The sequence below is a fragment of the Micromys minutus genome (genome assembly GCF_963924665.1).
Source record: "Micromys minutus genome assembly, chromosome: 27".
NCBI lineage: Eukaryota > Metazoa > Chordata > Mammalia > Rodentia > Muridae > Micromys > Micromys minutus.
In genome coordinates this window covers 2,633,888-2,660,199 of record NC_137962.1, presented here as the reverse complement: position 1 = coordinate 2,660,199, position 26,312 = coordinate 2,633,888, and the positions used below count along the sequence as shown (strand labels likewise).

The 26,312-nt window shown below is 40.4% G+C and overlaps 1 protein-coding gene and 2 pseudogenes across 7 annotated transcripts in view; 2 read left to right on the top strand and 1 right to left on the bottom strand.

The window, feature by feature from the left end:
* Positions 1–26,312, bottom strand: part of NSMCE2 (NSE2 (MMS21) homolog, SMC5-SMC6 complex SUMO ligase) — a 213,477-nt gene that overhangs the window by 158,301 nt on the left and 28,864 nt on the right. For all 5 annotated transcript variants that reach the window (XM_080939389.1, XM_080939390.1, XM_080939391.1 and 2 more), the window contains exon 3: positions 12,598–12,704. In XM_080939389.1, coding sequence (XP_080795515.1) covers positions 12,598–12,704 — 107 coding nt within the window. The remainder of the gene's footprint in view (positions 1–12,597; positions 12,705–26,312) is intronic.
* LOC308438093 (NADH dehydrogenase [ubiquinone] 1 alpha subcomplex subunit 7-like) lies at positions 6,676–7,144 on the top strand (annotated as a pseudogene). The gene has a single exon. The product of its transcript is annotated as an NADH dehydrogenase [ubiquinone] 1 alpha subcomplex subunit 7-like (transcript).
* Positions 19,166–20,705, top strand: LOC308438066 (importin subunit alpha-1-like; annotated as a pseudogene). Its single transcript has one exon. The product of its transcript is annotated as an importin subunit alpha-1-like (transcript).

The following is a 26,312-nucleotide window of genomic DNA, read 5'->3' as shown; positions in this document are numbered from 1 at the left end:
TGTATTTGCCTCTGATTATTTTACTCTAAATGTGGTTCAAGACAGTGGCAAAAAAAAAAAAAAAAAAAAAAAAAAAAAAAGGCCACCTGATATTACAACAGTTTCCAAACCAGTTTTTTATTTGTTTTATTTTTTTTTTAATTTCATTTCACAAAATCCTTAGGTTCAGAGATTTTAAAAAAACAATTACTATCTTCTCAATGTCTATCATTAAAGTCCATGACCCTCATTTAACTCTTGAAGCCACCTTTTGAGGTACCATTATCCTCCTGACAAATAAAGAAATGCAAAATGCTTGTGAGGACAGATGGCTGAGTGTCACAGGATCAGGTAGTGGGAAAGCAGCAGTAAGGCTTGTCCTTCAGACATCAACTCAGTGTTCTTTCCCCTACCAGACAACCACTCTCACATGTTTTCACACAGACAACACTGCAATCGTCTGCCATGACAGGCTCCATCCCTACTGCTTCTAGACAGATCAGGAACAAGCCTCCAGGCTGCCATGACAAGAGGAAGTGATTTCTCAGGAAGAGGGAGACAGCTCCAGGAGAGAGCATGCGTAGCATGTGTGAGGCCCTGGACTTAATCCCCAGTACCAAAGGGAAAAGCAAATTCGGCCTCAGTTAACAAAAGCCAATCCTTTGTAGCACACGCTGGAGGAACGTCAGCCAGGAATGTTTTAATAAAGTCAGGAATAAAGCATCTCACAAAGTAGGGAATGTCAGCCTCAGTTTTATTTGACTTTAAATCCCTAAAATCCTCTTATATTCACCAGACTACTATTTCAAAATAGAACATAAGTAGTTTTAGAAGAGTTAATTATAAGTGTTTTATTTTAGTATACAAGCTGCACATATACAACAATATTTTCCACAAACAGATAACACCAATGGGATCCATCTTTTACAGACGACAAATCCGTGTGAGGGCCACTTTCGTGGAGATTGAATTTCTTTAACCTTTACTTCTGAGAGCTTTAGGCAAGACTCTAATTACACTTTATAACTAAGATATCTTCTCTCGGCTGACAGCTACATCCCATATGAATTTAACGAACCACATCTATCTCGAACCCAGAAACATCATGAGAAAGCCTTGACTGGTCAGCAGAAAGAAAAGGGAAGCTTTAGTGCTAACCCTTGAGAGCAGCAAGGTGACCTGGATGTGTCCATCAGCCTTGCCACAGTGCAGAGCCAATAGTGCCCACTGTGTCTAATGGCATAAGGTTACCAGGCTCACTAATAAGAAGGCTGGAGAGCCAAAAGGGTATCTATCTCATTCCAGGTAAAGAAATCTGCTTTCAGACTCTTACTCATATACAAATCTAAGGAAGCACAAAAAACCAAGGAGAAGTACTTCTGTTATCTCTCACCTGGCTAAGTCCTCTAAATCACTCCACAAACTGACACCCATACAACCAATTGGGTTTTTCACTGCTTAATAGAAAGTAGGCCGAAATAAACTTCTTATGCTTAATGTTCCTTAAGAGACCAGTCTGGAAACTCAGCTACTGAATTTATTTTTGTGAGAAATTTTACTCCATGATTCTATCAAAAAAAAAAAAAAGTCAAACAGTAGGACGTAGCTTTCTCTCCCCAGTTCCAAGAGCTCAGAAACCCTCTCTGTGTCCTCTGGGGAAAGTCAGAAAGGCTCTTGGACTCTTCAGCTCCGTACCATTTGCACACTCACCGTTGGTGTCCAGCAGCTACATGACCGCCCTTCAGTTGTTTTTGGCAGGGGTGGGAGGATGGGGATGTGACTGTGTCAAACTATACTGTTGCTTTATGGACAATGGCTCACTGAGCTACTTAGGGCAAATAGTATGAATGTCCCATGTTAGAAATGAGGAGACCAAAGTGCAAAAGTTGAGAGACTGGCCTAAAGTTACAGCCTGGCAGGGCTAGGATACAAAACCAGATTTTTATTTCTCAGCCTAATCTCCCTTATCAGTCAGATAGCAACTAGTTAGGAAAAAAAACAAGGACAAAAAGGTGACCGACTGTGTTCTATTCAATTTATTTTTAGACTAATTATGTATGGCTTTATGAATTTTCACTAACTCCATTATTTATTGTTTAACTTAATCACTGTCTCTCCTTGTCACCCAGAGATGCTCACTTCAAAGTTTCACAATCCTTTGAATCAATGACTGAGCAAGCTGATCTGCATTAGACATGTTTTAACTGTTAAATGAGATTCTCACAAAACTTCTCATGGTAGGCAGGTGGACAGAAATAAACCTTTACCAAAAGACAACAGCGCTGAAGGCAAAAGGTAAATGTGGGTCTTACACATTCCTTCCTTTCAGCATAGCTGTGAAGTAGGAAAACCGGTACAGGGAAGTGATCCGCTGCCATTTAATACAGCTCAGGTGGCTTAAAGGAGAAACTCACTGACTTAAAGCTCACATGGTAGGTACTTTTGTCAGGAAGAGAAAAAAGTTAAGGACTGGAGCTACAGCCTGCCTGGCTAGCACGCACGATGCTCTGTGCTCGAATACAAAAATAAAGGAAAATGCGGGTGCAGTAAAAACTAGCTGGCCAGAACAGTGAGTTGCACTTTCACCTCTACGGACTTTCACAAGTTATCTCATTCTAAAAATCAAGATACCACTATCAGATAGGTGAGGGCAGCTATTACAAAGCTGAGTTTGCAAATGAGCATAAAGTCTAAGAAACTTGCTGAAGGTCACACATTACACTGATCATTAAGGGCAAAATCTGTTACTAGCATAACAGCATTGTGTATGCCATGATACAATGGAAAGGAAAACAGTTATAACATATAAACATGTTCTCATTTCATTAAGTCATATTATATGCTACCATATTATTTGCAGGTGCTCCAAGTAGCACCTCAAGAGTTTCTGCCAAGGAATGAGCAGATAATGTTTTTTGGCATTTTTTAAAATATGGTTTAATTACACCTTATATATCAAATTCATTTCTGATTTTGTAAGGGACCTAGGATTCAGTTCAATCCAAGGTGCCATTTAGTATTTTATGGACCACCAGGTTTCTGTTTCCAATCATGGGCTAATGAAACTCAACCTTAGGGACCATGGGTGGCCCAGGGCTTGTTTCCCAGTGTCAACATCATTGCAAAAACCACAAGTGGTTGAAGTGACTGAAAGATGGGCTTGAGAGCACGTGTGATTTTACAGGTACCAGCTGATAGAAAAGTAAAAAGCAAGTGTATCCAGACGTCTGGGAATTATTTGTGTGTGCAGCCACATTCAACTATTTCTGACTATTGTTTCCAATTACAAGAACAAGAATCAGACCTTCCTAACAAACACTTTCTTGTCAAATATAATTAAATGACTATTTTAAGATAAAAAAGAAGAAATAATTTTTAAAACCATTCATAAATGGCACAAAAAGTGAAACGCAAAAATATCTAGTGCTTAAATTATCAGGTTGGTCATGAAACAAAGGGAAAAATTCCTTCTTTGGCAGAAACTCAATGGTCTGAGGGCAAAACAGAGAGACGCCCTTTCTAGACCTGAGTGAGTTTGCTGAGCACTGGCTCCACCTCACAAAGTTTTGTAGAGCCATGGAAACTCACCAGAGCCTGGGAATGTACCACCCTATACTCTTTCTATTATTTTGTTGCTTGTAATGGCTTACAGAGATTCTATCTGAAATGAAATTAACATAATACACAAGTAAATGTTCATATAAATAATAAGTCCATAAACCCTACACATTTTTCTGGCTAATACAATACCACTACCAAAAAGCTGCTGATATAGTTTTTCGAAGTTTTACAAACAAAATAAGATTTAAAGATGAAACTTACAGCTCAAAATAGAGAATGATTCAATAGTTCTGTATACACAGAAAAACATATTTAGGCTCTCATTTCTGGTACCTATATAAAATATCTAAGAATACCACACATTATTCTTAGACTAGAAATCATGTTTTATCTTAGAACAACCCTCATTACCATACTCTAGCTTACCCGGGATTCCATGATAAAAATAAGCACAGCTACTACCAGGCAACTTCAGCTACAACTGGCCAGATGCTGCACCAGCCCAGACCCTGGTTCCTACCCAATCCTTCTGGGTTACAACACTGACAAGAGCAGCAAGCTCAACCTCAGCCAGCCCTCCACTCTAACTTCTGGAGACACCCTTCCATAGAAAGGGGAGAGAACACAGCTTCCCACTGCCTACTTCAGACTCACATGTAAGCGAAAATTCCCTTCAGGATGCTGTCTGACTCTGGCCAAGGGAGATGATGACTCTTCTTTGAGGAAGTTCCTGACAGCCTGATGACAGTGTGTCAGAGTGTTTAGGTGCTTTCAGGATGTCACTTCTCATCCTTCCCAGAAGACCTGCATTGCTATCGCCATACCCATTAAAACTGAAGGCTCAATTTACTAAGTCTGTCCTCAGTACAGACTTCATGGGCATGTTCCTATCATCTCTATCAAATTAGATCACTGCGAAAATTATTTTGTAGCTGTCTTGGGAACAAATCAATAGGCTTTTGTATCTTAAGTAGTTAAAGTACATCATGATCATTAACTGAACAACTTCATTATGAGACCAATAAAGAACTGCTTTCAACTCGCCAGGTCAGATGTATTCATCTTACAGTGAACTACCGAGGTGACTCACTCCTCAGGCCGTTCGCCTCGCCTGCCTTCCTCTGTCACTCACTCACCACCACTGCCAGATGGTAAGAAAAAACTTGAATCTTAGGCTTAGTTCTTGTCACTTATAGAGAAAAAACGATTTTGGAAGTAGATTAAAGTGATTACTCATGCTGTAAGTAGGTCCAGGTGTGTCTGGTCCATGGTCCACAGGCTGTGTGTACCCTATGATAGCTATAAATTCAACCTAAAAACAAATTTGTCAACTTACTTAAAACAGGAGATTCTTTGATATGGATTTTTTTTCTGTAATTTGATCATAGAGGTCTCAAATATGAACTTTATATATGACCAAATTGTGTCACAATGTCACAAAGTTGGCTATGTCAGACAGACAACAGAGACTGCTATCTTACAGTCTGCCATGTGGGTAGCTCATGCTGCTATGGGCAGGGTCATCCATCACTACCAAGACTCTAAGGTTCCCTGCGCCATACCTGTACCCCAGCACTTAGCCTGGTCGTTCAAAGGTCCGTCTCCCATGCCCTGCCTGCCAATTTGATAATCCCTGTATTAAATTTGTCTGTTGTTACAGTGACCAAATCCTTGGCAAGAAATGAAAGAAAAATGTTGTATTCTGGCCCTTAGTTCACCGGATACAGTCCATCCTGGAGGGGAAGGTAAGGCAGGCAAGTCAGAGTGACCCCCAGCTGTGGCAGAAGAGCAGGAGGCGGCTGATCACATCCGGACCTCCTCTGGATCTACAGGCAGGCCTCACCTCTTAATTTGTACAATCTCTCCAAAGAGCACTGTCAGGGAGGCTCAAAGATTCAAATCCATGGGCCTTTGAGGTTACCTTCCACATTCCATCCTTCACTCTTACTGAAAGCTGTTCTCTGGCCTGCTCTGTAACTCCCTCATTTTCCTGTCCACTGTCACTTTTCCTTCTTTCCACGCCCCCTGCCCCCAATAAGTCACAGAGGGGTCTTGAGTGTTTCCAGCAGACTCTGACAGATACAGTCTGGATATCTTTAAAAGCTTCTTCATTCCTCCTTCACTGATGGAATAGCATACCATTTTCCCTCAAAGCATGGCCCTTTCCCCTCACTTCACAGAATAATCACTAAGGGCCACCTCCTGCAGTGAATTTCGTGGGACGTCCCAGTTCCCTAGAGAATACAAAACCTCTAGATGAGCTGCTGGATCCAGCCCTTAACTTCCTTGGTAAAATTAGGGAATGGCCGGGAATGAAAAGATGGCTCAGCAGTGAACAGAACATAATGCTCTTGCCGAGGATCCGGGTTCAGTTCCCAGCACCATTTGGCAGCTAGAGTTACCTGTGACTCCAGTTCCAGAGGATCCAATACCCTGTTCTGGCCTCCATGGGCATTGTATACCTGTGATATACACATATAAAATCAGACAAAACACTGGTGCACATATTTTAAATCTTATTTAAAAAGATGAAGAGGCTGTGACGACAGAAGCATTTAACAAAATGGATTCTTGGATGTGTCAGCCCTCCCCAAAGTGTTTTCTAATTCTAAATATCCTTTTCCTCTGGAGAATCACATTGCATAAAAGCACATTTAAGACTTTGGAGTATTTAAAGAAATTCTTTTATTAAGCATTCTCAAAGCTTACTTGACCACAAAATCCTATTCTTCTATTATACTTATTCACATCCCAATTAATTCATATTATAGAGCAACTTTTGAAAATACTTCAATAGAGCACAAGGCCTACTAGAGTATTAAGTATTTTATAATTCTGATTAAAATTCAACACTTAATACCTAATAAAACACTAAGATGAATTTCTGTAAACTATACAAATGAATCTCAGTATAAGAACATTCACCTCTAGCAGCCATATCCCTTAATAACTAAAAGATTTATCTAAAGCCTTTCCTATAGACCGTCTCATTAGTGACTTGTACAGGCCTAATTCCACGTATAAAACAGAGTCCCAAACACAAATGCAACTTGAAGATGTCTACAGAGGAAGTTCTAAAGGATCGACACAGGAACCAGTAGGCACAGAAATAGATACATTGGGAGCAGAAAGAATATGGCGTCCCCTACTCGTTCTATCCAAAAGCTGCGGAACTGTGCGTCTGGGCAAGACCTGCAGGCGAAGCTGCAGCTGCGCTACCAGGAAGGAGACCGCCAAGCGGACTCAGCCACCCCCTAAGCTCCCAGTGGACCCCAGTCTCAAGCTGTCCAACAATTACTACTGTACTTGTGATGGCCGCCCGGAAATGGTGCCTCCCTCAATCATCATGTCCTCACAAAAGACCCTGGTGTTGGGCAAGACAGCTGAGAGTTCTGCTGTGGCAGCCACTGAGAAGAAGGCAGTGACACCTGCTCCTCCCTTGAAGAGGTGGGAGCTGTCCAAGGACCAGCCATACCCGTGTGCCCCTGCCCTAGGCTACCTTGCTGTGTTTCCAGGGCCACATGACTGCTTTTCCTCCTTGGATTCCCTCTGGGGAGAGTATGACCTAACTTATAACAAATACATAGAGTGCCACATTAAATAAAAAGAAAGAAAAAAATAGATACATCCCAAGGCCAAGTAGCTGATGAGTAAATTCCCAAAGTTGGTGCTTTCCCCCACTTGAAATTGCTGCTCTGGGGCAATGTTCTACAGAAGAAGAAAAATCACATACGCTATGATTCATCAAAAGCTTTCGAACTGAACTGTTAAGAGGCAGCATCTCATTCTGGGGAGTTCAGTGTGGGACACAGGAAAGAGAAAAGAGGGTGAGCTCCCAGGGCTTGGTCACTCAGTTCCAACAGCTTCTTAGTTGCTTCTCTCTTCTGTCATCCTTGCTAGTCCACAGCCTAGTTTCTTCCATGCTTAGGAATTTTTACCTTTAGGCTTTATAACCACAAGATGTAACCTTCCTTTAGTGGGGAAGCACAAAAGACGACCCATGGATTTACTTCATCAGTCTAACTCTAGGGGTAGCATCTACTTAAGAAATAGAAGGACCAGTAATGAAACTATCCTTAAATTTACTATTGCTGTGATGTACACTATCAGGCACAGTAGCAGGTATGGAGTAAGCACTCAAAAAATCTGCTGGCAACTCAATAACTGACCAAACTCTGGGAGTTAAGCTACCACTGTACTTCAGGCTCTTACCTACGAAAGCAGGTATTTTCCTCTGCTTTTCTGATATTAAGAATTTGGAATAATCAAGGGGCTCTAAACTTTGACAAGGGAAGAAAGAGATGGCCTAGTGAAGGTCAAGAGTAGTTAATGCTCTTGCAGAGAATGGCTCACAAATGCCAGTCCCAGGGGATCTGAGGCCCTCTTTTGGCTTCTGTGGCACCTGCATGTATGTGGTACACACACAAAAACTTTTGATCACAAAACTTAACTACCCATAAAACTTAACTACATAAACTACCCATAAAACCTTTGATCAAATACAAAAAATGCAGGGACAGCAACGGAACAGAGACTGAGGGCCAACCAATAACCAGCCCAACTTGAGACCCATCCCATGAGCAAGCACCAGTCCCTGTCCTATTAATGATATTCTACTGTGCTTGCACACAGGAGCCAGGACTGTCCACTGAGAGGCTCCACCAAGCAGCTGATGGAAACAGAGGCTGAGACCACAGCAAAACACTAGACAGAGCTTGGGAACTGTTATGGAAGAGTTGGTGGGGGAAGGACGGAGTCCTGAAGGAGATAGGAACTCCTCAGGAAGACCAACAGAGTCAACTAACTTGACCTTTGCAGGCTCTCAATGACTGAACCGCCAACCAAAGAGCACACACAGGCTAAACCTAGGCTTCCACCCCACATATGCAGCAGATGTGCAACTCGGCCGGTCTTCATGTGCATCCCCCAACAACTGGAGAGGGGCTGTCCCTAACGCTACTGCCTGTCTGTGGAATACGTTCCCCTAACTGGGCTGCCTTGTCTGGCCTCAGTGTGAGAAGATGTGCCGAACCCTGCAGAGACTCGATGTGCTAGGGTTGGAAGACACCCAGAGAGGCCTCTACCTTCTCAGAGAAGGGGATATGGAGATGGAGATGTGTGCAGACACTGTCTGTGGGGCAAAACCAATGGAAGGGGGCAGTGGATGTGATATAAAGTGAATAAAATACGTGAAAAAAGATAGGTTAAATAAACAAACAGAGTATCAGAAAATGTAGCTCAATTACTAGAGTGCTTGCCTAGCATGCATGAAAAAGTCCTGGGTTCAATCCCACCATCCCATAAAAGTGGGCATAGTAGCACACATTTGTAATCTTGCACACTGCAAATTCAAATGTCCTGGGCTACATTAGACTATCTCAATTAAATTAAAAAAATTAAAGACCATCACAAATAAGGTGGCCTCATTTCTGACAGAAGTCACATAAAACAACCTTTCATTCTCCATATGAAGACTCACTTTACTCTTACCAGTAATTTTTCTTCTTCAGGAAGTAGTCTTCTAACCAGCAATCAAAGATACTATGCTTGGAGTGATTAAATGGCCCAGAGTAACAGTAATAAGATAGCAACTATTGCTCATTAAATGTCTGTGTTCTTCACAGACTTCAGAAATCAGAGGTAAAGTCATGTGGGTCTTGATCAATGACTTCCTATGACCTACACGAGTGTTTGTCACATAGGTATGCAATACATGTCTATTCAGCAGACATCCGGAAGAGAGTTATCTAACAGAGTTCTCAGAAAGCAAGAGAAGGTGTGGCAGGGCCACTGAAATCTAAGGTTCAGAACATCTCTCTGTCTCCACATAAGATCATTTTCCAAGGCAGTTAAGTGTGATAAAGGAAGTGACTTTACCACTTAGGTGTCACTCTCAGTGTACCCTCTTACTTTCCACACACTTTTATGACATGTGCTCTCATGACTGAAAAGTCTCCATCCAAATAGGCATTAAACTCACTCATTCTGAAAGTATTTAGAAATGTTCTGGGAATTAGTCATTTTGTAGTACACAATACATAACATTTTATCTACAAACAAACTTGCTTAAAACCAGGTTCCCTTTTCCCTTTAGGTTTCAGAATACTGGTTCCGAATTAAACTTTCAGACCTATGGGATACAGTAGTACTAATTTCTCACAAGACAAAGGGTGGCAATCTAAAAGCTTCTGTTAACTGTTAAAAGGGAATGCCCGGGAAACTACTGGTAAATTAATCCAGATTATCTAAATCCAAAGTAAACTTCCCAACATAAGCTTCAAAGTCTAAGGGAGGAGTAGAAGAGAGAGCTGTTTGTTCAAATAGTAACTACTTCAATGACTGAAATAACATGTTTTGTTAAAAGAGAGAGAGAGAGAGAGAGAGGAAGGTTCCTTGGCTATGTAAAAGGCCATGGGGAGCATTTGGCACAAGCTCCTAAGTGAGAGTACTTTATCTTCAGAATTCTATGACAAAAGAAGATTAGATGGGACACAGGGTTTCCCATCATTTACCCTGACTTACAACTTCATTTTCCATCACGAACGCTTACATATTACCTTAATGAGCTTAAAGCTAATCCTGCAGGACATAAATTTTAAAGTAAGCCAAGGTCATCAAAAGTATCCAATACTATAGTGAACAAATCAAAGTACTGGTGTTTTAGAAAGTGTGTATTCCATCTTTCCAAGTTATGTTTAGGAATCTAGGTTTGTAGCAATCCAGTGTCTGCATCAACAGCTATGGATGCCCAACTGTTTTGATACATATTATCTAATCTGGTTCACATAACAGTTGTGAAATTGACAGATCAATGTTTTTATGATGAAACAAAGAATATAAGGTTCCAAGAGTAACTTTTGTAACAAAGGATGTGGGAGAACAATGCCATTTCCATCCTCAGACTGCTGCTATTTCTACAGCACTGGCTGCTCCGCCGATCCCCAACTGCTACATAATGACTATAATGACATTCTTTATACCCCAGCACAAGCGATAAGGCAGTGTAGCTTCAAGAACAGAAAATCTTATCAAAACATTTCCCTCCAAATCACAGTTCTGCCCTCTGAGTCCCTGACTGAATGTCTCAAAAACCTTTATAGGCTGTGACTACATTGGTCTTGTTTGTGACACTTGCATTTACAATGTAATTTGGTACGAGAAAAGGGAAAGACAGTTTTCTCCTCTGTGAAAGCCTGGGAATACTGTAACAAGCATCAGAATTTCTAAATTCATCCACTCCACAAGCAGCAAAGTGTTGAAGAAACTCAAGTGTAATGGCGTGGGGGGGGGGGTGAGGGGAGCATCTCCAGATCACAGACCTGCTGGTCACTACTGATACATATAAGTTGTGGGGTTTGCTTTGAGTTCAACTTTTTCCTTAAGAGTCCGTGAGGCCAGGCATTGTGGTACATACCTTTATTCTCAGCACTCAAGAAGCAGAAGCAGTAAGTTCTAGGCCAGCCAGTGTTGTATAGTGAGGCTGTCTCAAAACAATGACAAGTACTGGGAGGGATACGAGATCTAGTTTTCTCTTAGCAATGCATCAAGTATCTATGAAAAACCTAAATTTAGGGAAAAACCTAAATTCTTTGCCTTTAAATTTTTTTCTTCTCAGTACTGTAAGCCACGTGGATATACTTGCACATGGGAAAGCTAAAGGTCATTATCAATAACACCTATAGAAAGTACAATCAAAGCAGGATTGATCCTTTCCCTTCAGCAGCAAACACACCAAAGTCTTTAAAATCAGCTGAGTTCGTATAGTGGTTTTTCAACTGTGGATATATATTAGTAAAAGAATCATAAAAAAAAAAAAAAAAAAAAAAAAAAAAAAAAAACCCTGGCATCCGACCCTGCCCCAGACATGGCGGGAGGAGGAACTAACTGGCTGGTTCTAGAACTAAGGACCTTTGGTCTAGCTGGTGTGGTGGCGAATGCCTATACTGCTGGCTGAGGACAGAGGAGGTGAGACTGGCGCTGTCTCAAGGTGGGGAAAGGAAGAAAGAAAGGAAATACTTCTGGTCTGGTGCCTTCTAGTCCACTGCCTTATTACCCATTTTCAAATTTGATACCACCAAAATGTATTTTCATACCAAAAACTTATCAAGAGAACTAGAATTAAAAGTCACAATAGCCAAAAACACTGGAATTTTACAATTTGAGTTTATTATGTAGCTATAAAGCACTTCTTAATCAGTTATATCACACAAAAGGCTAGGCATTCCAAAGCAGGAAAACATCTATATTTAATACTCATAGCAGTGGCTTAAGTATTAGACAACATAAAATTTTATCTTCATCTGAACAGTGGCTGGTCTTATTAAATATTTGCTTTTTGGATTTTTCCCACAGCTGTAAGAATAAAAACAAATAAAGAAACCAGAAGTGCCAGGCACCCTATTACACAGGTATCCAAAGTCACTTCAAAAGGGAGTTTCCATGGCTCAGAGACAAGGCATTTCTCAGAACCATTACTGCAACCTTATTGCTTACTTCTTACTCAACACAGCACTACTAAAGAGGATGTTGCTACCTCCCCACCTTAACTGCCTTATGTGTTGTTCCTGAGACAGCTGGAGTCAACAGAGATAAGTTTGGCTTCTGGGACAACTGAAATGCCAACTTTATTTTTAAAGTTACTATAAATGCTTCTACATTATCTAATTCTAAAAATTTTGCAAGAGATGCAGTTAAAGCTAGAGAAGGAGTGACTAACTAAGGCTGCTCTAAGCTATATGCTTAAGCAAATATGACAACAGAAACAAACTGTACATACTTTTAACAGTCCAATGAAAATCTACTCATTTGAGGAGGCTTACACTAAACTCTTCAGGCAAAAATAAAAGACAATCTAAAATTCTTTTCAAATGCTAATTAGCCAAATGCCTAGCTGGGAAAATATCTCAGAGATATCCGTTGCTCCATGAGAGGGCTGATCCACATCTGCTTCAGTAAGGACAAAGAGATATTAAAGAGTAGAAAATAATTTAGATTTTGTTTCCATTTCTAGATCACTGAGCTGTAAGCACACTACTCAGGGAAGTGGAATAAACTTACGTGATTTATTGTAGACTGGACAGCCTTAATATAATGGTTTAGTTCTCGATCCATTTTAGCAAATTCAACCATGGCCTTGTCCATACTGTACTCACTACTCACTTCAGCTGAAAAAGAAAAAGAAGCCATGATTATTGTTTTCCACTTCAAATGCCACATCTAGAAAAAGTTCAAACAACATAATCATCCGAAGGCTAATTTGTAAAAGCACTGCACTTTTCTTCAAACCCCTCAACAATCAACTTTGTCTATTTGCCTGTCCTTCCTTTCCAGAGCCTTCCAGGTGAGAGCCATTTATGGGTATTTTCCTTTTTCATATGACATCCTGTTCTTTTTTCCTTTCCTTACCTCTGTTCTTTCATAGAGTGAGACAAATTCCTATGTCTTTCTTGTCCCCATTTTGCCCATTTCTCCATAGACAAGAATGGTGTGCTAGCATTCTAAGATCCAACAGTTGTAGAATTAATATTTCCTCTATATTTTTCTAGGCTCATTATTTCCTAAATCTGGAAGTGTCCTATATGACATTCTGTTGAATGAAAATAAAGAAAACATATGGCACATACTCATTTGTCTACTCTACATTCTATAGTCACTGTGATCTTTTTTTTTTTTTTTTTATTAGAAAAAAAGAAATACCAATGCTGGGTGGGGGTAGGAGGCAGAGTCACACAAAGATACTAAACTCCTGAGAATGAGCAACCAAGAGAGGAAGAGGGCTTCAAGGCACCCTTCTCTGCAGGACCAGCACTAGAGAGGTCAGGAAGTAATGACCATGGGGGACAGAACACACATGTACAGTAATGCTAACAGCTGTAAGAGTTAACAAATGCTTCATCAGGCACCAGTCCTATACAGCATATTGTATTTATGGTACAACCTACAGCTCCGTATCTGGCGAAGTGAGACAGATGGTTGGTTGTTTTGTTTTTTCAATACTAGGGATTAAATCAGGACCTCATACATACTAGGCAAGAATTTTATCACTGGGCTACATCTCCAGCCCTTTCAAATTGCCCTGACTGGTCTTGAGTTCACTATGTAGCCCAAATGGGTCTTAAATTAGGGTTCTTCTTGCCTTGGCTTACAACATAGCAGGTATTACAGGCTCACCAGACTAATCAAAGAGATGGGTAGCTTTTACTTACTTTTTACAAAGAAGAAAGCTGAAATACCATATTCTAAGCAACAAAACTGGTACCAATCAACAACAGTACCAAGCTTCCAACTCTGACTTTCTAATGGAAAAACAAAGATGCTATTCTGTTGGACAAAACACAATTTGAATATGATAAAGACGCCAACTCCTTCAAAAGTATTTAAGGCAATCTTCATGTCAGCTCAGTTTCCAATTTAGACCGTTAGAACACTAAGTAGGCCACTGGGAATTTGACTCAGGCTTAGTGGACCTGCTCTGGAAGGCTCTTTCTAAATGCCTCAAATAGAAGAAATGAGTAAGAAAAAAAAATGCTTCTCTCGGGTTAGAAGTACACTAAGTTTTAACACAGGGAAATCATCTTTTCCCACTCACAGGCAGTCTGAAATGCTATGCCAACAGTCACATCACCCACTGAATGCTGGCAGAACACCAGCCAAGTCCAGATGCTGAAAAGCCAAAGGAACACAAGTCTAAGAGCACTAGCAACCAAGCACACGGACAGAAGCTGCTACAAACGTCTTGTAAGGTCACTAAGAGAAATGGTGGGGGGGGGGTCCTACAAAACAACTAGTAGTCAGAAATAACTTTTATTATACATATATTTTATTATACATATATCTAGCTGTTCTTCCCCAGCTAAACATGGTTTGAGAGGGGTGGGAATATTGAAATTTCTTCAATATGTCATCCTACATACAATGATTTATTAGACTCAACCCTTTCTTTCAGTAATTGAATGATCCTACATGAAATACATGAACATTGATTTCAAAACCAATGCACACATGAAGAAGACCCATGGGGATAACTCATGGCCTCTGGGAGACATGTCATCTGGCACATTAACTAATAAATTGTCCCAAGAAGTTAAAGTTAGTACAATAACTAGCTGAAATTTGTCCCCCTACCTCCACCCAGCAAACCAAGTCCGCAGGGCTCAAATAATCCCTGCTTTGCATTGTAAAATTCTAGCTGTTTGTAAGCATGCAAGCATTAGGCTGTTCTACAAACAGCCTACCCAACAAAGCCAATCAGAGCTATTTCTAACACTATGCAGAACCACTTGCAGCCTGCAGGACCTCATGTACATTTTAAGTGTAACTTGAACCAGAAAGAGCCACAAAATAACTCATCCCTTGAAGACAGTTTCTATTTTGTTTTTGTTTTTCCTACTCAGGGGCAAAGTCCAAAAAACATAACAAAATGAAACAAAAATCCCCCAAAACAAAGAATAACAGAATCACTGGAAGAGGGCTTCATTTTAGAGTGAAATAACTCCGATGCTTACATTGGAGAAGTCTCTAACTAGATGAAGCTGGCCTGCTTATGGTTTTCCTAAAGGCAGACAAACCTATAATTATGCAATCTCAGCAGCCACGCTATTCATTAGACACGTCATCTGTTACTCAATGCTAAAATGCACCAACAGCAGTAACTCTTACTACTCTCTGTTTGAAGCACTGGAAGAGCATTGAAGATATATTAAGCAGAAATGGGTCATTTAGTGCTAGAATCAAACCCAACTTCAAACAAAATTTATAGGCTTTAATGAGAAGATAATGGGCTGAGGCAGGAACAAATATGAACGTATGAGGATGAAACAGTAGCCACTGAGCCAGCTGTCCTGGGTATGAAAGAGCATGGCAAAATTAGAGACAGATCTAAGAAAGGAGGAAGAAGAGGCAAATAAGTTGCTTTTACGGACATGGACTCTCAAGGAGGAATAACTCCCAAGTTGTGGCTAAAAACTGTAGGTGACAAACATAGCAATATGGTGTCCTTATGTGGCACAGTGTGGGAGCACGAGATTTTTCCCCATTCAGCTGCAGTACTGTCCAGGGTTGATTCACACCTGTTTCTAGGCCACAGGTTTAAAAGCAGAAGCAGGTGGGGAAAGCAGTTCGTTATCGTGGCATATTTGAGTCTACCTGGTCATGATCAACAGACCAACCCAACTGCCATTCCAGACCAGCAACAAAGTTATTGAGGGAGAGAGGGAGGGAGGGAGGGAGGGAGGGAAGAGACACAGTTCTGGACCTACTTTTTCTAAATAGGGCCTTCCATAACCTGTGTGTGCTGTGCCTGCCGCTTACGGTACACACTGGAGAGAAATGAACTTCCCTGAGGCCCAGCTCTGGGGTTTGGGAAACAGAGTTGAAAGTCTCTCGGTCTTTACTAGACCCGCCTTCACTGAAACAAACATGAAAATGTAGGCTTGCCCTCCTTGCGTCTCTAAGCAAACCACATACACAGACCCAGAACATCACTACACCTCACGTCTTTTTGAGGTGCTCCCGTTGAAAGCTTCCTATGATTTCAGCTATAAGATCCCCTCTACTTGATCCACCCAGAAAAGGACCAAGTTTCCCATCCCTGGTCAATCCATAAACTCTCTTTACCTTTACAAGTAGGACATGTGTATACACGCACTAGGGAGACACCCCCTCAAGACAAATGTTACCTACTTATTCTTTCCACCTGCATATCTTATTCAATTGAACAGCTTTGTCCATGATCAAGCTGTTTTCTGAAATTTTGTCCTAAACAAATAACAAGAAAACAGTGGGATCAGGTTAATTTTTTCCATTCTACAAAGCTACACACAAGCATGTCTGAACAGAAACACAACCAATTACATGGAGTTGATTAAATTCAACAGCATGTATTTTATTAGTGAATTACCAAGCTAAGACAAAGCAGACATTTAGTGTTGCTAAGGATTGCTGACTATGAGTCAACATGACTCATATACTCAGAAGAATCTGATAAACTCTAAATGTCATAAAATACACATACCATTTTGGCAAGGAAGAGGGAGGGTGGCAAAGGGTTGCCTGACTTTATTTTAAATTTCTTAGAATAAGTGGCACACATAGTCAGAAGATTTTATTTTCTAAAAACTGTAGATAAGTATTTCCAGATCTTTTCATATGAGAACTTGATTCTTCCTTATTTTCTATAAAAGGCATTTACTTTTTTTGAGAAATGCAAACAGATGACAGTATAAACAATACTGTCAGCTTCTGTGTCAAAATCAACCCAAAATCTGAGTTGTCTGTAAAATCAGCCCCAATTACCTATCTCTATAGTGACATGTATTTACGTGTCTCTGACAGACAGATATTAAGCAATCTACATTCATCAGGAGTTGAATTTAATGACTTACTCACTGCTTGAGCAATCTTTAATAGAAACTTGGTTACTTCTCACTGCACTGAACTTCAAAGTTGCGATTATTCCTCCACACAGATATTAGAGTGGTAAAATTAAAACTGAATCCCCATGCTATGACTGCCTCCCACTGAAGTAAGCGTTCAGTATCAGGTGTGTGATATAAACTAGTCAGCAGCTGGTTTCTTCCCAAATTCTAGAAGGCCTGGAGGACTTTCTACCTTTCTGCCATCTGCCTACCCACAGCCCTCCCATCATAATTTAATACTGATGTGGGAAGCTTCAAACCACAAAACTGAAAGAACAGTCTGCAATCCAGGTTCAAGACAATCTTGATTACTTTCTTGCAGACTGTGTAGTCTTTGGAAAGACTGTTTCCACACCTCTATATTGGGTATCAGAACAGTATTGCGGCTGAAGAGATGGCTGAGTAGTTAAAAGCACTTGTGATTCTTACAGGGGACCAGGGTTCAATTCCCACCACCCATATGAGCCTGTAACTCCTGATACAGGAAATTTGATACCCTTTTTGGCCTCCAATAGCACCAGAAATGCAAGTGTACACTCATTCATGTAGGCAAATACTCATACACATAAAATGAAATACAAATCATTTGAAACAAGAAAAAGATAAAGAATAGTACCAAATTCATAAAGCTGTTACCATGTTATCCAAGAGCCTAGCTTGGAGTGAGCACTAACCAGCCATATCTTTAACTAAAATCATTACAGAGTAGATAGTTAATCTAAAAATATATTTAGTCCAAATCCTAAAAGCATTCTGCCTTCAGAACTAGAAAGAATCAAGTATGTATTAACTTGCAAAGCAACAAGATGAACCATGGACTTCAAACCTCAATGAGAAGTATTGCAGACACTCCTTTCCAAGTTCAGAAACTCCTTTACCTTGAAAACAGTTACTGAGCACTTACTAAACATCAGGCAGGGGAAATGCTTTAAAAGAAGAGGAACAGCAGCAGCTACGGCTACACGAGACAAAGAAATTTAGCAGATGGCCACGGCTGTTCACCGCACTGAGATAGAGGCTAAACAAATGGTTTCACTGTTCCCCATGGAGACTGATTCAGAATTATAATAGCCAAAGAAAAACACTGATGATGAATATAAAAAGCCATAAATGGAAAAAATGAACAACCTTGAATGGGTACTGGCTACGTATGAGGATCTGTGAACACACTACCTCCTGATCCAACATAAATCCGGTACTATTAAGCAAATAATAGAGATAAGGAAATTAACTCCCAGAAAGGTGAAGTCATCTGGCAGGTCATGGGGTTAATAAATGGTAAGAGTTATGACTTGAAGTCAGCACCAGAGGCACAACCACTGTGTGTGAAGTACCACAGACTACAGACAGACATACTTGGTACAGAAGCCATAGAGTAATGAATGTGTTGTTCCTTATCTAAAGGCTTTTTGTTACATCGTCTTCCTGTGAGAGGAAAGGACACAGGAGAAAAAGACGAGTTTAGTTTACTGTGCTCTTCCTCACACTCGGTTTCCCCTCACTATATAGACAGCTACTTTCATGAAACATTTGCTGGCACTCCATAAACTGCCGTGGCAAAGGTATCACAAAATTACAGAAACGAATTCTGCCATTACTATAGGCTCCTCTGATCTTAAATCACACCCTTAGATTCTCTCTTGGTTCCCAGAGTTTTGAGGGTCAAACACATTCTCCACATCTCAACCATCGATTTCTTCCTACTAGACTGGAAAGAAGTGGAGAGTTCAAGGCAGAAAGCAATATTCACAGCAGCACTTCCCAACTAACAACGTTTCTGCCTATGCCAAGTCTTATCTACTCTGAGACTCGCAGACCCAGGAAGGAGGCTTAAGGAACAGAATTTGGCTTCAATTCTGGTCCAACACCAAAGCTCCTGCATGAATTTCTGGCAATAAAGACAAAAAGGAATCTCTTCTGAATAAGCCTGCAATGGTTACTGAGGAACTTAAAGAGGATACTGCTAAACCATCCAACATGATACCTCAAACAGAAGACCTGTGAAAACTGAAGGTTATTTTTCTTTATTAATCATACTTTCTAATATTCTCAATATAAATGTATCTCACTTAAGCTAGTAAGAGCTGAATCATATGATTTACCCACATATAGACGTTTCAACAGCAGCCGACCTGCAGCTTGAGAGCCCCGCACCGACTTTCATAGAAGTCTGAGCCGGCCCTGCAGCTTTCCTCCTTGTTCCTGCAACCATGTCCACCAAGGAGAATGCTGATTCAACAGCTGCCTGGCTCAACAGATTCAAGAACAAGGGGAAAGACAGTACAGAAATGCAGCACCGCCGGATAGAAGTTAATGTGGAACTTAGGAAAACAAAAAAAGATGACCAGATGCTGAAAAGGAGAAACGTCAGCTCATTTCCTGATGCTACTTCTCAGGGTACTGTAAATCAGTCTGTTGAGGACATTATTAAAGACATAAACAGTAACAATTTGGAAAGCCAGCTCCAAGCTACTCAAGCTGCTCAAGCTGCTCGGAAACTGGTTTCTAGAGAGAAACAGCCTCCTATAGACATCCGGGCTGGTTTGATCCCAAAATTTGTGTCCTTCTTGGGCAAAACTGACTGTAGTCCCATTCAGTTTGAATCTGCTTGGGTGATCACCAACATTGCTTCTGGAACATCTGAACAGACCAAAGCTGTGGTGGACGGAGGTGCTATCCCAGCATTCATTTCTCTCCTGGCATCTCCCCATGCTCCCATCAGTGAGCAAGCTGTGTGGGCTCTTGGAACACTGCAGGGGATGGTTCAGCTTTCCGAGACTTAGTTATCAAACATGGTGCAACTGACCTACTGTTGGCACTTCTTGCAGTTCCTGATCTCTCATCCTTGGCATGTGGTTACTTACATAATCTTACCTGGACGCTTTCAAACCTTCATTGAAACAAGAACCCTGCACCTCCCTTAGATGCTGTTGAGCAAATTCTTCCTACTTTAGCTTGACTCCTACACCACAATGATCCAGAAGTATTAGCAGATTCCTGCTGGGCTATTTACTACCTGACTGATGGTCCGAATGAATGCATTGAGATGGTTGTGAAGAAAGGAGTTGTTCCTCAATGTGTGAAGCTTCTAGGAGCCACTGAATTGCCCATAGGGAATATTGTCACTGGAACAGATGAACAGACTCAGAAAGTGATAGATGCAGGAGCACTCACAGTCTTTCCCAGCCTGCTGACAAACCCCAAAACTAATATTCAGAAGGAAGCCACATGGACAATGTCGAACATTTCAGCCGGACGCCAAGACCAGACACAGCAAGTTGTGAGTCACGGCCGAGTCCCGTTTCTTGTTGGGTGTCCTCTCTACGGCAGGCTTTAAGACACAGAAGGAGGCTGCGTGGGCTATAACCAACTATACCAGTGGTGGGACTGTGGAACAGATTGTGTATCTTGTTCATTGTGGGATAACAGAACCTTTGATGAACCTCTTGAGTGCAAAGGATACCAAAATTATTCAGGTTATTCTTGGTGCCATTTCAAATATCTTTCAGGCTGCTGAGAAACTAGGTAAGACAAAAAACTCAGTATAACGATTGAAGAGTGTGAAGGCTTGGATAAAATTGAAGCACTACAGAGCCATGAAAACGGGTCTGTATACAAGGCTTATTAAACTTAACTAAGAAGTACTTCTCAGTGGAGGAAGAGGAAGATCAAAATGTGGTACCAGAAACTACCTCTGAAGGCTCTGCCTTCCAAGTTCAGGATGGAGCTCCCGGGATCTTTAACTTCTAATGTCCAGCCAAGGCACCAAGTGGTTAGCTATGTGCTGTGCTATGCTGTATTCTCATAAATTTGTCTTACTGTTTGTTTCTCTACTAAGAACTCTTTTTAAATGTGGTTTGTTATTATAGCACTTTTTACAAAAGAAACTATACTTGAGCAGTTATAAACTGTACATACTCTATGAAGCTGTCCTCTGAGTTTATTTCTATGTGGAATTTCCTACCCTGTCGTGTCCTATAAATAAAGATTAAGTTCCAGTCTTTAAAGAAAAAAAAAAAAAAGCAATGTAAAGCATACAGCTGAAAACTGATGCTATGCTAATGTGGTGTCCACAGCCCATGAAGCTGTCTAGAGTCAACCCTGCTATGAGGTTCCTGACTGTAAACTCAGAGCTGATCTGTGTATTACATGCCACCTTCTAAAGATGACTACAGACACATCAAAATAGTCTAAGACAGAAGGGAAATAAGGACTCAAAGCATGATGTGTTAGGAAAAGTGACCTTCATGTCTCCTCGTAAAGTCATAGTGTTCTTTAGCTGCCTAGTCTTCATGTACAGGAACACAAAGACTGAGAACATGGCCTCTTTTAACTCCAGGATATCTATCTACTCTACAGTATCAACATAAATGCAAACAAAACCAAGTTCTACAGAACAGCAAGGATAGTGCTGCTAGACGAGGGACAGAAGTTTAGTAACTGAGCTAAGCAAGCTCAGAGTGTAGTAATGGAGTTCCACTCAGTCACCCAACACTGATTACTTCCAAGCATGGTCTCCATGTCTGGTATCTGCTGTATCCTGAAGAGCAATCAACAGGGCAGTACTGTATCTTCTTACAAAGAGTGCTGACAGATTTTTACCCCATTCGGAATGTTCTCCAAAGCACTGGTACTGCCACGAGGACTCTGTCTGACTGTGATGAGAAAGTCTGTTCCACAGCTGAACTACTCTAATGACGAGTCCTCCCAGAAAAGTCTAGTTTAGCACCAGGCAAAGATAATAAATCTGACCTCTCCACACATTAAATTATTTACACCTTAAGCCCTTTAGTAGAGTGGTTTTATTCTTGCTCTATGTGGTTCATGAAACTACTACAGGTACATTAATTTGTTCTCAATGTATAGTAGCCCTAAATCAGCAATGATATCCAAGACTATTTGTCTTCCCTTCTTTAAAAGTCTTGTATCAAACAATGAATATAGATACTTAAACCTACTAAAAACTGGTCACAAAACTGTTGGTAAGTGAAATAAACTCCTAAAATAATATGACCACCTACTACGGTATCTAGTTTGGGGAAATAATTATAATCAAATCCAAAATAAGAAACAAAGAGCTATTAATACTCACTGAGCGAGTAGTTCTGAGCTCCAAGGTACCAATTATAACACTGCAGCAGTATTTATAAGTGGGAGGATGTAGTACATCACAACCCAAGCAAGCACCCAGCTACAGCACCAAACTGAACAAAAGCGATTTCAAGGCCTAAACCTTGGTGTTGCCGTGGCTGCTCCATCTTAGCATCCTTCACTTCTCACTAGCTAAGCCATTCTTCCAGCTTTGCCCACCACCAGCAACAGGCATCCCATCTGTAACTGGAGCTGCTACCTGCTGTCTTGATTGTTTCTTCCAGCCACTGTTGTACTTCCTGTGTGATATACTTTGCTAATATCATTTCTCTCTAATCCTTTTTCCAACTAACCAATTCTTTTCTTTGATGTTACACTCCTGTTTATCAAAAATCTGCTACAATACTCTGACTTCTTACTAATGGGTGAGCAGGTTATTCTCTGGTCCGAAGTCACCAAATTTTAAAAAAGTACAACAAAGAGTTGTGAAGGTGTATAAGACACTGATCGTGTGCAAAGAGAAAGAAAAGAGAGTGGTTAAAGGCCTATGATAGACTAGTAGACCGTAGTCTCTTGAGGAAGCTTCCAGGCTGCAGAAACGGGAAACCAACCAAAATCTCAGCTTGCTTTTGTATAAAGTGTTGATTATAAAATCCTCAGGATACGCAGAGGACCCACTGGAGGCCGAATACTACCTGACTGGAGGTACAATATAAGGGTTCGATATCAGGACGATCAGTAACAGACAGAGTCCAGAAGCAGAGGTGCACATACATGGACAACTGACCTAACAGGTACAAAGGCAAGTCACCAGAGAAAAACTTCAGCAAGTGGCACTGGAACCATGGGCTACTAAAAGGAAAAGAGAAGAATTAAGAGAAGTGGGAGGAAAGGGGATGGGGTGGGGAAGGACAAAGACGAAAAGAGGGGACAGAGGACAGAAAGAAGAAAATAAAACAGATGCACATCTCATACCTTATACAAAGTACAGAGCATAAAACTTTCAGAAAAAAATTATGGAAGAAAACCTTTAGACTTAGATATGTTACCCAAAGCACTCTTCATGAGAACAAATTGGTAAACTGCATGTCATCAAAGTAAAACTGCATGTCATTAATAATCTGTTGGGAACATAGACTGGAAGAAAATACAGATTATATATCTGTTGGAGAATCCATCCTCGGAACATACAGTATCTTTAAAGTGAATTAAAGAAAAAAGACAATAACAAATAGGGACAAAATACAAGAGCAACATCACCAGAGATGAATGTCAGTGAAGCACATGAAAGGATCTCTAATCTTATTAAAGACCAGAGAATACAGAATAGCAAGCCACCACTGACCAGCCACTAAGGTAGCTAACCACTGGAGGTCTGCCTGGACCTGGCTTTGCAGAGGGAACAGGAATTACAGTTCAACTCTGTTCCACAAAACCATTATTAACCCCTATGCAACTATCTTACCCCCAAACCACATTTAATATAATTTACATGTATCACAATGATTCCCACAGGCTTTAGAATACAACGTCTCAGTGTTATCACAGAGTCTCAATAAGCACTATAAGCTGTTCTCACACTCAGGATCCTCCAGCCTTGGCCTCCTATGTGGTGGGATTACAGGTGTACATGCCTGACACTCACCCATTACAACTTTTATGTAAAATGTAGAAACATTCCCTTTAACTGAATGATTTATTTATTCATAAACACATAAAATATAAAGAATCTATAGTATCATATATATTTATTAGTCATTAACAAATGATTTGTTAATAAAACAAGTATCATCACTCCCACACACACACACAAAAGCAAACAAAGAAATAAAGATGTAAACAAAAGCCAGCAGTTAAGAGTCTCTTGTCTGCTGGTGTGTGACTGCTTTCTATTTCCGGTTTTCTGTAGTTCAGTGGTTCCGAGTACCGACAGCTCAGGAGCACCTGCCTATGAAATTGTTAAAAACAACAATCACAGAGCCCTAAACCAGAGACTGACAGCAATCCTGGGGTACAGTCTAAGAGTAGACAGGGGCAAGAAGCAATCTGTATCTTTACAAGTCCTACAGGCAGTCTGTCCTAATGCATGGAAAATGTGCGGGCCATTGTTCTAACCTGTGATTGAGAGTTAGAGTCACAGACCGCCTTTTGTCTTAGATTCTTTTCTCAATAGAATATAAGGCAAAGAAATAAAACCACTGTTTTTAACAAATCTAGAACTCAATCAGCTGTTTCTCTATTTTTATGCTTCTAACTTAGTTTAGGCCTTTATTAAACTAGAAAACTAAGATTGGATGTGAAAACCCATAAATAATGCATTCTACAAAAGTGTTTGTTTTAAATAAGCTTTGCTCCTAAATATCCTAGCCATTCACTCATTCTATTTTTGAAACTGCACCCTGCATTCTTCTAAAGTCTCTAGATTTGCTTCTCGTTTTAGCTACAAATTGTCACTTTCCAGTGAACATCTGTGAGGCTTTTAATTAGCCTCTCACAAATGGATACATTTTAAAAAATCTAGTTGATTTTTGAAGCTTTTCATAAAGATAGTATAAAAACAATGAGAATGAGGAAACACAGGAAGCTAAATTCGGAAATTTGTCTCTCAGTGATGTCCTCTGAGACTGTGGGTTAAACAATGAGTCTTTCTGGGGCTCAGTACCCTCATTTAAAAAGAGGGAAATGAAATAAGTGGCCTAAAAAGTTCATTTCAAGCTGAAATATTAAAAAGCTGCAATCTTACTCTAATGTTCTATAGCTGTTGCACTTCTACATTGATGAGCTATTGTAAAATTGTTTTCTTAAACTATTTATCTATACTTTAAATTTTTTTAAATTATTTTAAGATACATGCATCTTTCGGGAGTTCAAGAACCTCTTGATACTACTTCCTAAAGAGTGGAACATTGAAGAAAATGAATACACATATTAGTTGATGTAGCACCAGATTTTAAGCTTCTTATTTTTTATTGGGCTGATTAATTTATATAATTTCCTCACCAAAGCTTTGCTTTCACACTGTTGCTAACAACCTATACGCTAGAAGAAGGCTGTCTGTGTTAGAATTCTGTGCCCAGCACCAAAGACATTTTTGCAATCCCAAATTATAATCGAAACTTTAATTTTACCTATTTTGTTTTTAGAAAATTCTTATACAAAGAAAAGCATAAAGCACAGAACCCAGAAGATACTAGCTAGCTCACTAATATTACCCAAGTACAGTACTGGTCTTTTAACCAGGCTGTTACCGGAAGTGACCTGCAATTCAATTTAGTACACTACTTTGGCCAGCTACACACCCAAAGTCAGGGGCTGTAAATTGTCCTGAAGCTGTTTGTATTTTAATATTAATTCCACTTCCCCAAGAAGGGCTGCCCAGTCTCACACTCAAGAGGTGATTTCATCTGAACCCTCCCATTTTAATTAGTAAAATAAAGGAAAGCCAGTGACTGGGCAGGGCGAGGGAGGTGGAGAGAGGAGAGGTTGGAGAGAGGAGAGGTTGGAGAGGTGAAGATGAGGATGAGGTCACAACATGGAGGTTCCCAAGGACCAGCTAGAACCAGGTGGGGTTGATTGGCGTTAAATAGCTATGAACATTAAGGATTTTACGGGTCTAATAACTCGTATAGAAGGGCAGTTTGTATCATTGTCTATTTGATCTTGTTATTTAGAGGGTTTGTGGATTGAGGGTTGAACACATAACCTGTATGAAAAGCTGTAGAGTTGTGTTTGTGTGGGATTTTGGGGTACAGAAACACCCCGCATGGAGGTGAAAAACAGGTGGTAGAAAACCACCAGGGAAGGGAGTTGTGCTAACAGAGTGAGATCCGGGTGGCAGCTTGGACCAGGCGACAGGTGCGCAAGGCTCTGTACAAAAATTGGGCCTGAGGAGTGAGACCTCAGGGCCGATAAAGAGATAGACCAGATATATATTTTAATATTTACTGCATCAAGGGGCTAGGATTCTTAAATGTCAGAAATGCTTATGAAACTTGTTTCAATCACAGATTACTGAGCTCTACTTAAAGTAAATATCCCAAGTGCTTTCCTACAGCCTGCTAACACCACAGTCTAAGGCATTTTTCTACAGCAATTTCAAAGAGAATCTCTCTCCTCAAAAATGCTCAACATTCTTAGTTATCAGGGAAATACAAATCACAATGACCCTGAGATTCCACCTTACACCAATCAGAATAGCTAAGATGAAAAACTCAAGAGACAGCACATACTGGCAAGGATATGAAGAAAGAGGAAGATTCCTCCATT